General features: G+C 40.6%; 1 protein-coding gene across 1 annotated transcript; it reads left to right on the plus strand.

Moving 5' to 3' along the window:
- Nucleotides 1-287: 287 nt before the first annotated feature.
- On the plus strand, nucleotides 288-10,218 carry DEFB116 (defensin beta 116). The gene is made up of 3 exons (XM_069495758.1): nucleotides 288-292; nucleotides 3,952-4,052; nucleotides 9,977-10,218. Exons 1-3 carry the CDS (start codon nucleotides 288-290, stop codon nucleotides 10,216-10,218), a joined length of 348 nt encoding a protein of 115 aa, XP_069351859.1.
- The last annotated feature ends 2,334 nt before the right edge of the window (nucleotides 10,219-12,552 follow it).

Consider the following 12,552-nt stretch of genomic DNA (forward strand, 5'->3'; position numbering starts at 1 on the left):
TAATAAAAAGAATAAACAATTGCTAGCTTCATACAAATACGATGAGTCAAACTGAAGACTATAACTTTGATGGGAGGTACACCCATTCAGTCATTGACTCTGGCCTCACACGTGAAGCATGTGGACTTTGATAGCGGTGTGAGTTATCAGCAACACCTGCATCCTTCCCAGCATGATGGCGATCCAGCCTGACAACGGAAAACTTCCACGTACTGTAGATTCGCGTCTCCTGGTCTGTATCAATGACGCACCTTCTCAGGGGGAGTCTTTCATCATCTGTCCACACGATGGCGTAATGAGCCTAGGGAAATAAGCACTAACCCTTTGTATCTGATCGCCTCTTCCATTGTCTCAGGTAAGAGGCTAGGTTTAACTGCCACACATACAGCCCTTCCAAACGTTAACTCAAAGGGAGAAATATCATGCTTGCTGAAGGGAGTTAACCTTAATTTTCATAGAACCAATGGTAAGGCTCTGGGTCCCCAGAAGCCAGTGGCTTGATTTAATTTAGCCAAAGAATTCTTTAGAGTACTCTTTATTTCATCTGACCAGAAAACTGAAGATGATAAGAAATATAAGTTATTGGTATTTGTGGAGTTTCACAGAGCCCCCGATTTACCACAAACTAACTGCCCATATCAGATTCTAGATGTTTAGGAATTCCAAAAATTGGGATGATACAATTCTGTAAGGCTTTGATCACCTTGTGAGCAGCTGCTTTAGTCAAACACTTCTGGCCATCCAGACATCATACTAAATAGTATTTCTTAATTTCTGATGGCAGAAGCTCTTTAATGTTCATTTGTCACCAGGTCCTAGGTAACATTGGCCTCAGTGGGCTCCCTTGGCTTACCTTAGGTGTTTCCTGTAAGGAAATTTTCCGACAGACAGCACGTAGCTTGTATTATCCACTGAATTCTTTGGTCTTGTTACAGGAATGGTAAAATTCCAAGATTGTCAGTATATTTCTTTCGTTGAAATGATACTGCTGGTGGGATGACATGAAAAGCCACTAAGTATACAATTGGTTTATTGGAATAATATCATTGGGTAATCCCGTATTCTTATGGTGCTCTTTAGCTCCCCTGGAGCAAAATTTTCTAATTTGGGGGGAGTTTCATATTTCTGAAACTGTAATAGTGAATTAAAATATTAGCTGTTTTATCACTCTTTGTCTACAGTAATATTCCTTTTATTTTCTTAGACTCTAGGGTCTTATTAACAGAGCCACTCTAGCTCTCTTATAGTTATCGTTTGCATAGTGTATCTTTTCCTATTCTTTTTCTCTCTATTTGTCTTTGAATTTAAAATGTACCTCTGTAGACAGCTTGTGGGTGGATGCTGATTTTAAACCCAATGTGAAAGCTTCTTTTGACTGATGTGTTTAATCTATTTAAATTTAATGTCTTTATTCATGGGTTTGGTTTCAGGTCAGCTATTTTGCTATTTGTTTTCTGCTTGTCTCGTTTCTTTTTTTAAAATTTTTTATTTTTTTGTTTCAGCGTATTATGGGGGTACAAACGTTTAGGTTACATATATTGCCTTTGCCCCACCCGAGTCAGAGAGCTTCAAGCGTGTCCATCCCCCAGACCGCACCCATTAGGTGTGAATATACCCATCCCCTCCTGTGCCCTCCACCTGCCTGACACCCAATGAGTGTTACTACTATATGTGCACTTAAGTGTTGGTCAGTTAATACCAATTTGGTGGTTAGTTCATATGGTGCTTGTTTTTCCAGTCTTGTGATACTTCCCTTAGTAGAATGGCTCCAGCTCTATCCAGGATAGCACAAGAGGTGCTAGATCATTTGTTTTTTCCTCCTTTGCTGCGTTATTTCATGTTAAGCAAGAATTTTTGGTATACCATTTAATTTTATCTATTTACTTTTTAAACTACATTTTCTTGAAACTTTTTGTTGGTTACTCTAGGAATTAACAATATGCACCTTTAACTTATCACAATCTACTTCAAGTTAATACTACCTTACTTCCTGTAAAATAATGGAACTTGGCACCAGTACTGTGTCATTTTCCCCACTTCTTTGTGCTTTCATTGTTTTACATTCATATATTTATGTTTAATGGATGCATATATATGCATATTTGTTTATTGTCTTTATCTGGATATCTTTGCATTCACCTGCATTTTTACCATTTTTGGGGTTCTTTTTTCATTCCTGTACATCCAAGTTACCATTGGTTGCTATTTCTCTTCAACCTGAAAGACTTCTGTTTCTATTTTTTTTTTTTTTTTGAGACAGAGTCTCCCTGTGTTGCCAGGGCTAGAGTGCCGTGGCGTCAGCCTAGCTCACAGCAACCTCAAACTCCTGGGCTCAAGCAATCCTACTGCCTCAGCCTCCTGAGTAGCTGGGACTACAGACATGCACCACCATGCCCGGATAATTTTTTTAATATATATTTTTAGTTGTCCAGCTAATTTCTTTCCATTTTTAGTAGAGATGGGGTCTCGCTCTTGCTCAGGCTGGTCTCGAACTCCTGAGCTCAAAGGATCCACCCACCTCGGCCTCCCAGAGTGCTAGGATTAGAGGCGTGAGCCACCATGCCTGGCCACGGTATGTTTTTTATTTCCATTTCCCAAGGATGAGCACTGAGTTCCTCAGATTAAATTTATTGTCTTAAAAAGCGATCAGTCTTTAATTTTTAGCAGATTGATGACATCTTTGCCAATCTATCATTCTCTGCCCTTTAACTCACAGGAAGAATGAAAATCCTCCAGAAATATATACCACCAGACAGGTATGAGTTCTAAGCTAGAGTCTATGCCTCAATAGACATGTGGCCTAGGAATGTCACATCTCTTTGAACTTCCTCGTCCTCATCTGTGGAGTGTTATAAATACTACCTAGCTTTACAGGATTGCAGTAAGTGTTCATATCTCTACCATAGTATTTAGCACAGAAACTGACACATGGTCAAGTCATGGTAAATATGAATTGCCATTATTTTTGTTTTATGTCTTTTCCTCCCTTCCTCCAACTATCCTTCCCCTTCAAATTTTCTCCACCATCTTCTTTGTTGTTGTTAATGTATGATGCCTAGTACAAGATTGGGTATACAGCAAGTGCTACTGACAGTGGGGGACATTCTACTGTCTAAAAATGATTCTTTTTAAAGAAGTTTTATTTTAAATTGACAAATAACATATATATTTGTGAGATGTAATATGATACTTCAACACATGTATACATTGTGGAATGATCAAATCAGGCTAACTAATATATCCACCAACTCAAATATTTATCATTTCTTTGTGGTGAGAACATTTAAAATTCTCTGTTTTAGCTACTTACATTATTATTAATTAGAGACAGTGGAATACTATTTAGCCTTAAAACCCCAGTAAATCATGTCATTTGCAACAACATGGGTGAACCTAGAAGACATTATGTGAAATGAAATAAGCCAGGCACAGAGAGGCAAAGAACTATAGGATCTTACTTACATGTGGAATCTGAAAAAGTTGAACTCAGAAATACAGAATAGAATGGTGGTTATTAGATGCCGGAGGTGGGGGTGGATGGGGAGAGGGGAGATTTGGGCCAATGCGTACAAAGTTTCAGTTAGAATAACTTCTGGTGTTTTATTGATCAGCACGGTGACCACAGTTACACATAATTATTTCTTGTAATTATGCATTAATTTTCTCATTGCTTGCTTGCTTGATTCATTCATTCATTCCAATTTGCCTCCCACAAAATGCCAGCTGGTTCTTTGTGTTTTACTGGAAAGAAAAGTCTACCTTGGCATGAGTGCTCCTGGCGCATCTCCCACACTTACACAGAGCACCCAGCTGCGATATGTGACACGTTATCCTTCTTCCTGACTGACTTCAGGTATCTCCCATCTCTTTTAGTTCACTACAGATGACACTGGCCCATTTCCAAAACTAATAAAGGCAGAGTACTTCCCTGCTGCAATGATCTCTGTTCAGTCACCTGCAACACAGCCCTCCATTCTCTTGGAACACGTCAGTCATGAAGCCCTGTTTAATGACCATTGCCATCTTTCTGATCCTGGTTCAAAAGACTCCAGGTAACTCAGGCCTCTCTCAAAGGTTCTGGGGTCTTGCGTGTGGTACTAATATCTTGGTGACCTCTGAGATGAGACCGACTCACATATAGTAGGCAACACCTAAAGCCTTTTCTGGTCTCAGATAGGTTGTGGATGTTACCCCCAAGGTTCATTTCATGTCAAGATCTCCTCTCATTCTGCTCCACCACCAAGACAAATCCAAGAGGTCACTGTTCCTGGCATAATGGACAGTCAAAGGATGGAGCATTTTTGATAGTGCTGTCATTGGGATTGGAGCTTGACTCATGGGTTAGGTGTGAGAAGCTGACTTTAAGTTGGGGAACTATAAGAGGAATAAAGGGCAGTTTGGGGTTGGATGGTGAGTTGTGGCAGGGAGGTTGTAATACCTTCGAGATAGAGTAATATTGGAAAAATGAATGGGTATGACCACAGGGTGAATAATTATATTTGTGGAATTGGGCTGGACTGATGTTTTGGTTAGTCTAGAGAGGAAATGGTGTTTTTGTTGAATGGAACTGGGGGTAGAGTTGTGTGGAACTGGGAGTTGTGGTAGAGAGAGGTTTGTAGTTGGGCTGTGTTTTGAATTGATGCTATGAATTGGGGTTGGGTGGCTTGAATAGTGTTATGTTTGTGTTATGTTTTGTAATTGGACTTTGGGTAGTTGTCAGAAGAAATAGGACGAGCACACCTTTAGCCAGGACTCAAGCATTACAAAAGTGATCCATGTAACCTAAAACATATGTATCTCCTTAATATTTTGAAATAAAAAAAAAAGAGACAGGGCTTGTGTTGGAGTTAGGTGTTTGACTTAAGTGGGTATCTTATTCAAGTAGGGTGTACGTGAGGTATATCTGGGCAAGGGTTGGCTTAGCCTGGGTTTGGGGGTGATTAAGCTTGAGTAAGACAATTGGATTCATCATAACAGGGCTGTGGCTATTGAAATAGGAAAAATATTAACCTTTTATCAGTTATATTATTTGCAAATACTGTCTCCCACTCCTTAGGGTACCATTTCATTTTGTCAACTGTTTCCTCTGCTGGGCAGAAGTTTTTAGATCGATGTAATTCCACTTGTCTATTTTTGCTTTTGTTGCCTGTGCTTTTGGTGTCGTATCTGAGAAATCATTGCTAAGAATATCGTCAAGAAACTTTTTCTCTGTGTTTTCTTCTAAGAATTTTATGATTTCAGGTCATAGGTTTAAGTCTTTAATCCATTTGGAGTTGATTTTTGTGTATGGTGTAAGATAAAGATCCAATTTCATTCTTTTGCATGTGGATATCCAGTCTTCCCAACATCGTTTATTAAAGATACCATCCTCTCATGAAAAAGTCCTAGAGATCTGTGGTACAGCATAGTTCCTATAGTTAACAATACTGTATTATATATTTTAAAAATTGCTAAGAGGGTAAATCTCAACATAAGACTTGATAAAGAAAAAATAATAAATAAGAGAATGGGAGAAAACTTTTAGAGGGGATGGATTGGTTTATGGAATAGATTGTGGTGATAGTTTCATGAGTGTGTACTTATCTCCAAATTCATCAGGATGTATAAATTAAATATGTACAGCTGTTGTGTGTCAATCATACCTTAACAAATTGGTTTTAAAAAGAAGTGAATAGAAATGAAAATATCCAGTATTATATTCAGATTCTTAAAAAGCTTTCTTGGGTGTGATTTTCAAGGGTGCTGAAGAACATGTGACTGTAGGATAAATGAAATCAGGAGACTAGAATGTTCTCAAGTGTCTTCTGTCAGACCTTGACATGTACAGAGAGATATGGGAGCAGCCTCAACCCAGCCTTATAGCAAACCACGACTGTGTTCAGAGTCGTCATGTCTAGAATTTTCTTCTCTTCCTCCTCTTCCTCCTCCCTCTACTTTTTCTCCTTTCCCTCCTTCTTCCCTTTCCTGTCTTCCTCCTACTTCACATTCTCCTTCCCCCTTATTTCTCACCTTATTTCTCATCCATTTTACTCGAGAGAAACTTGTTCTCATGCTCAGTAAAGCTCAGTTCCCATGTTGGAATAGTGGTAGAAACGACAGGTGGATTTGCAAAGAATAACAACAAAAAATGAAGACAGTACTCTATGCTTCAAGAGTTGTACATAGTGCAGCTTCCTTAATAACCATTTAATACTTTCACCTGGCAGAATTTATGGGCAGGAACTATTCTAGACAACATCTTGTACTAGGACAATCAAAGTCATTTTCCCATTTCATCGCCCCAAACATATGCATATGAAATGGAGCTATTTGAAAGCCAGAATTCTGTCTTTTAAATCTATGTATTTCTGGTGTTGATCTGAGTGCTTTGCATAGAGCAGGTTTTAGGAAATGTTTATTGAATGAATGAATATATAAATGACTATGGCTAACGTATGTATATGGATAAGAAGAATCTTAGAAGTTGGATTGGGGGAGGAATCACTTTGGGTGTATAGTTGACATAGAAATAATGTATCACATTGATTTGGGCTCTGGATAAAATTGTTACAAAGAATCTAGAGCATATATTTTGTTTTTTGATTTATGATGTTTTAATTTGCTCTGAAAAGACTTCCAATGTGAGAAAATGAGTTGGACAATGTCTATAGCTGAATGTGAGAAGACCAGGCCCATAAGTATTTTCTGGGTAGCTTTTGCATAGTACCTGTGCTCTGGCCTCTCACTAGATATATTGAATCAGAGATTCTAGTGAATTGGTGTGAATACACTTAAAAATTCCCCATCTTATTAACCTCCTCCTTCACAAACACAGTTGAGATGTTCTGATCTGGTGCAAACTCCCCTTTCTCATTTCTCCCATGGGGAGACTAGGGCCAGAGAATTAAAACATAGCATTGTACAAAGGATCGGAGCCTTGCTGGAATTCAAAAGCAGGTTCCCTCTGACTTCAGTTTGAAGATGGAGGGATCATCAAAGGTGACATTCATTTTTTGTGGATGTTAATATTTGTGGTAATGCAGGGCTATATAGGGTTAGAAAGGCTGAAGGAGTGAGAAGCTCTACGTGTCTGTGACAAAAGTCTTTATTTTTTATTTTTATTTTTTTATTTTTTTGAGACAGAGCCTCACTCTGTTGCCCAGGCTAGAGTGCCGTGGCATCTGCCTAGCTCACAGCAACCTCAAACTCCTGGGCTCAAACAATCCTCCTGCCTCAGCCTCCCGAGTAGCTGGGATTACAGGCATGTGCCACCATGCCTGGCTAATTTTTTCTATATATATTTTTAGTTGTCCAGATAATTTCTTTCTATTTTTAGTAGAGATGGGGTCTCGCTCTTGCTCAGGCTGGTTTTGAACTCCTGAGCTCAAATGATCCTCCCGCCTTGGCCTCCCAGAGTGCTAGGAATACAGGTGTGAGCCACTGTGCCCAGCCAAAAATCTTTATTTTTATTTTTAAAAAATTTTATTTATTTATTAAGCCACTGTGGGCAGAATCCTCTTGGGGCAGCCTTGACCAGCTTTCCATGTGGAGAGAATGAGGAAAAGGCAGCTTGCCTGTTCCTCACTCTTGGTCTCCGTGTCCCTATCCATTCCTCTGGTGAACACACAGCGGAGATCTTGGGTCCTCTGACTGACATCCAGTGTGTTTGGGAGAAAGGGGAAGTCTTGCAGGTCAGGTGTTAGCCAGAAGAGTGTGACTGTCCCTCCTGGAGGGCCCCCTGCAGATCTCTTCCTCCTGTAACTAGAATGGTGCCGAAACAAGCAGGCCCCATGATGAGGGAGAGGTGGAGGTGGGAACATAGCGGTGCCCTAACGCTGGAGCATGCGTGACTGGGAGCATTCTTCACGCCCTTCCTCTGGGCGACCAGCAGGCTGGCTGATGCTGCAGCAGTTGGGTGCCTTCCCTGGGTTTCTGGGGCAGCTCACACATACACCAGAACCCAAATGCTATGGGATGTCAGCCACTGAGACATTTTTACTTTCTTCTTTTTTCCCCTCCCACTCTCCAACTTCACAGAAACTTGAAAAAATTTACTTTCTCTTATTAAAAAACTGGCAAAGTGTTCCTTTTTTTCCATGCAGAAAATAACATCAAATTTGCTTTTCCCATTCTTATTAATGTTAATAATGTATTCATTTTTTTGCAAGGAGGTCATGTCTTTATTTTATTATTATCAAATCAAATCAGACTCAGAAAGAACACCTCAGAAGCTGCCCCCAATGTGTTGGATCAGCAGGAAATTTAGTCGTGTGGGTCCCACACACCTTCCCCCGGGGTTGTACTAGAATCTTATGTGGTGCCCACAAAATGGAAAACATGCCCCTCATATTCAGCCTGTCATTCCTACTAATAGTCTCACCATCCAGATCGTCATGATCCCTAGAAGATGGGTGGCTTAGAATGAGGCACAGAAAAATATGATGACAACGAAATACAAATTAGAATATCAACAAATGATCCTGCCACAGGAGGATGCAGGCATGGTCTTGATGATTCCACTGTCCAAACTGTTCCTGGCACAGCAAGGATTTGAACTCAGGTAGTTTGACTCCAGAGCCCATATGGAATGTACTGATTTATCTATTCAATAACAAATTAATTTTGTTTATTAATCAAAGACCTCTACCTGCTTAGCACTGAGTACATAGCCTGGCACAGATGGAGTGCTGATAAATGGATGTAAAATGAGGGGATGGGTGGGTGGCTGAAAAGATCCTTGAATGCCAAGCTAAGGATCTGGACTATCTGTTGAAAACTGTAGAGGTCGCTTTGCCTGGAGACATGATGCAGGATGATGCCGATATCTTCCAGAAATTCTAACACAGAGAGGCAATGTGACACAAAGAGGAAAGAGCATGGGCTTGATGGTATGTAGACCTGAAACTTCTACTTGGTCAAGTACAAGCTACGGGAATGTGGACAGAATAAGATACCTCTTTGTGCCTCAACATCTTCTGCTAAAGAAGGGAGATAATAGCAGGTTTTCATGAAGGTTCAGTGAGATATCATTTGTAAAATGCCTGATACATAGAAGATGCTGAACCATACTGTAACACATGGTAGCTATTGTTAATATTATTTTCTTTGAATGGCTCCTTTGTCTTTGGAACATCCAATAGGTAACTAGTACCGTTGATGAGTAATATTTATAGAATGCTGACTGGGTGGCAGGAACTTTGTCACTGGGGTATTGTCAGGCAAAGAGCTTATATATACACGCACACATCTGGATGACTGATGCATAGCTATCAAGATGGGCTTTAGCCATATGTGGAAAGTGTGTGGTAGAGGTTTGTACAGTGAACACACACGTGTGTGCTCAATTTATGCAAGCATGTGTATCTGTGAATAAAATGGGTTGTGCCTGTGTCTCTGCTCATGTGCCAGTGGACTGGCCACGTATGCACAGTACCTGTTTCTGTGAAGCCAGTGTACGAAGAGAGACATGCATGGGACATGTTTGCCCCTATGTTTCACAGCATAAAGGCATGCATGCACATGGGCTTAAATATGTGTGTCCTGTCCCGGAGTAGATCCTGGCTGTCTCTGATGAGTGACGTGTGAGCAGCACACATCTCTGCACACTTGGGGACACATCCACTATGTGCTCATAGTGACAGCCCTGGACTTTCAGGAGACTTTCATATCAACACCGCAATCTAACATTTAATTACTTATTGTGTGCTGGGTGCTTTTCTGAGCATGCTATAGATGCTAATTTAGTCATTACAAAATCTTCAGGAACTTGGCTCTATTATTATGCCCATTGTGGAGGTGATGGAGGACAGGAGGGCTGAAATAACTTGCCTGAGGGGGAAGAGCTAGAAAAGGACAGAGCCCACATTTGAATCCAGGTAGTTTTGATTCCAGATCCTGTGCCCTTAATACTCTCAGGGTTTGTGCTCTTTAAGTCATGTTTTCTCAACCACTGTTATCGCTGCTGCATGGAAACTAAACCTAGCTATGTCTTTCCCAGGTGGCCTGTTCAGATCCCATAATGACAAGAGCCAAGAGCCTTGGAATCCATGTGTGCTCTACCAAGGCACATGCAGGAACAACTGCAGGAAATCTGAAATTCAATATTTAAACTGCCTACATGATCAAAAGTGCTGCCTGAAATTTTCTGCGAAAGTAACCAGTTCTAACAATGCGAAGGAGGATTACGACTCCAGCTCCAACTTGTCAGTTGCAAACACATCAAGCCACTCTCAAATTTGAATATCACCAACATCACCCCCTCTTGTAGTGATTTCTTCTCCATTCTGGAGCACTTTCCCCATAAAAATGCGTCCCTTTTCATGTGTGTGTCTTTCATCTGTGAGTAGTCACCGTTGGAGAGGAGAGATTAGGCTGGGAGCCAGGAAGCCATGGAGCATAGGAAAGGGCATTGGCCAAAACAGCACATAGGATACTGGCATAGCTCAGTGTGGGGACAGGGTGCCGAGAAAGGAGGAGACCACCTTTCTGCTGTGCTTTGGCACCATTCTGGAGGCTGCCTAGGGAAGGTGACAACTGGATTGAGTCTGGATGATCCAGTGAACATGCAGAAGAGATCATTAAGTCCTCTAAGGAAACACTGCAGGTTCAGGATAGGGACCATAGGGCTGCCTTTGATATCGAGAGAACTGACCTGGTCTGTTTGGCATGATGCAGTATCTTCAGAAGAACCAGAACCAGATGGATGGATGGAATTGAACATAGGAATTTGTTGGACAAGTTAGGGTAAAACTTTCTAAGTGTGATAGCTATTGGAAAGTGGAATAAACTGACTAGTCACTGGGCCTTCTAGTTTCGGGGTCTGGACAACATTTCTGGATGTGAGACAGGGGTGATGGTAGTTATGGTGTTAGAGAGGGATTGTGCACCGAAGCTTACACTGTACTTGATGCCTTTCTTTGCTGAGAATTGAGGAATAAACTTCGTTAAAACTAATATTTGCCATGCTACACAATTTTTATTGTGTTATCTATACTCCTCTTATAGGACTAATGTCTCATTTCTCCCCTCTTTGTATCTAAACTTCTAGAACTTGTGTTTCCAACTAAGTTCTCTAAGTACTGGATTCCCCATTTCTCCTCCAATAAGAGAAATCTGGATTTTGTGCTCATCAATCCATTGAAATGGCCCTGGTTTTGGTCACCGATGGCTTCCTTTTTGAAAAATTAAGCATTCTGTACGTGTTACCATTTACCTCGCCTTTAGCTAGTGTTTTACAGCATTTCTCAGTCCTTCCTTGAAACCTTTGTTTGTCTTGGCTTCTGGTTCCTGGGTGTTCTTTCTTAGTTATTTTTGGAGTTTCTTCTTCTGCCACCTGCCCCGTAATATTTCTTTGCCATTTTCCGTTCTTTTTCTTTCTCTCTTCATTATACAGACTTTACCTACACTCTCTTATTATTTCTTAGACAAATGACAATCCCAGCCCCAACCGATGGATCAAAGGCCATGAACTAAATGCCCAATTTATAGTTGACTTCTAACTTGCATGACCCTTAGAAGTCTGGTGTGGAAGTTTAATGCTTGTATCTCTCCCTGACATTCAGCTGTGTTTGTTAGACAGAGGGTGGGGTTTTGTCAGAAGCTGGGTTTCAAGGAGGGATGCAGAAATTTGCTGGCATTGCAGCATGATAAAGAAACAAATTTTAATATTTGGAGGAGAGTATTGGTCCTGGGTGGAGCACAGTAGATGAGATATAATGTTTCTAGACTTTCCACTTTGGCAGTATTTGGAGAGGAAAACCAGTTGTGGTATTTCAGGTTTAAGGCGCCAACTCCTATTTCCCTGGTTTCCACACGTCTTAGGGAAAGAAGCATGAATGTGGAGTCAGAAGGATTTGTCCCTTGTTCCCCATCAGTGCTCAGTAGCCATTTGGTGTTGGGCAGATTCTGTATTCATGGATTCCACCGGGACTACATCTCTGACTCGCATATTGAATTACACATTTGTTATGTTCTCTTAGATTCCTCAGCCATCTCAGACTCAAGATGCCCCAAAATGAACCCCAAATCTGTTTACCTGGCCTTTCCTTTGTCTTCTTCTCCTCTGTAATTAGCACCTACAATTCCTCCTGTTGCTCAATTCAGAAACTTGGGACACATTCTTGTTTCCTCAGTGCATCTCAAGTCACCACGTTCAAGCCATTAAAATGCACTTTTAGTGCCAACTCTCAAACAGATCTCAATTTAATGATGAAATCAGCATTTGCATAATTAAAAGTAGAGGATTTGCTATTCTTAAAGTGAAAATTTTTACCTAATTAAGAAACCCTTAGTGCTTTATTCCTTCAAGAGTACATTTTTACACCTTTGGGGATCTTGATCTTTGTTCTTCTCAATAAGGGATTGTGAGTCCCTTTGTTTTAAAATGTATATTTTTCTATATTTATTTTGATTGTTATTAGTACTCCCATCAACGAGCATCTTTGAAGTCTGCTATTTTAGAAGACCCACCTTGTTCTTCCCAGCACAGCATCGGTTTCTCTCATTTTTCCTTCTCAAGTTTCACTGTCTCCACTGCTCATCTACACAAATCTTATGGGGATTTTTGAGTATGTT

This window comes from Eulemur rufifrons, chromosome 20 (genome assembly GCF_041146395.1).
Source record: "Eulemur rufifrons isolate Redbay chromosome 20, OSU_ERuf_1, whole genome shotgun sequence".
In the NCBI taxonomy this organism is placed as follows: domain Eukaryota; kingdom Metazoa; phylum Chordata; class Mammalia; order Primates; family Lemuridae; genus Eulemur; species Eulemur rufifrons.

Bases quoted from the DNA above. Each gene is read 5' to 3' on its own strand.
- DEFB116 (XM_069495758.1), top strand. The intron at 4,053-9,976 runs GTAACTCAGGCC...TGTCTTTCCCAG, and splicing joins CCTGGTTCAAAAGACTCCAG to GTGGCCTGTTCAGATCCCAT.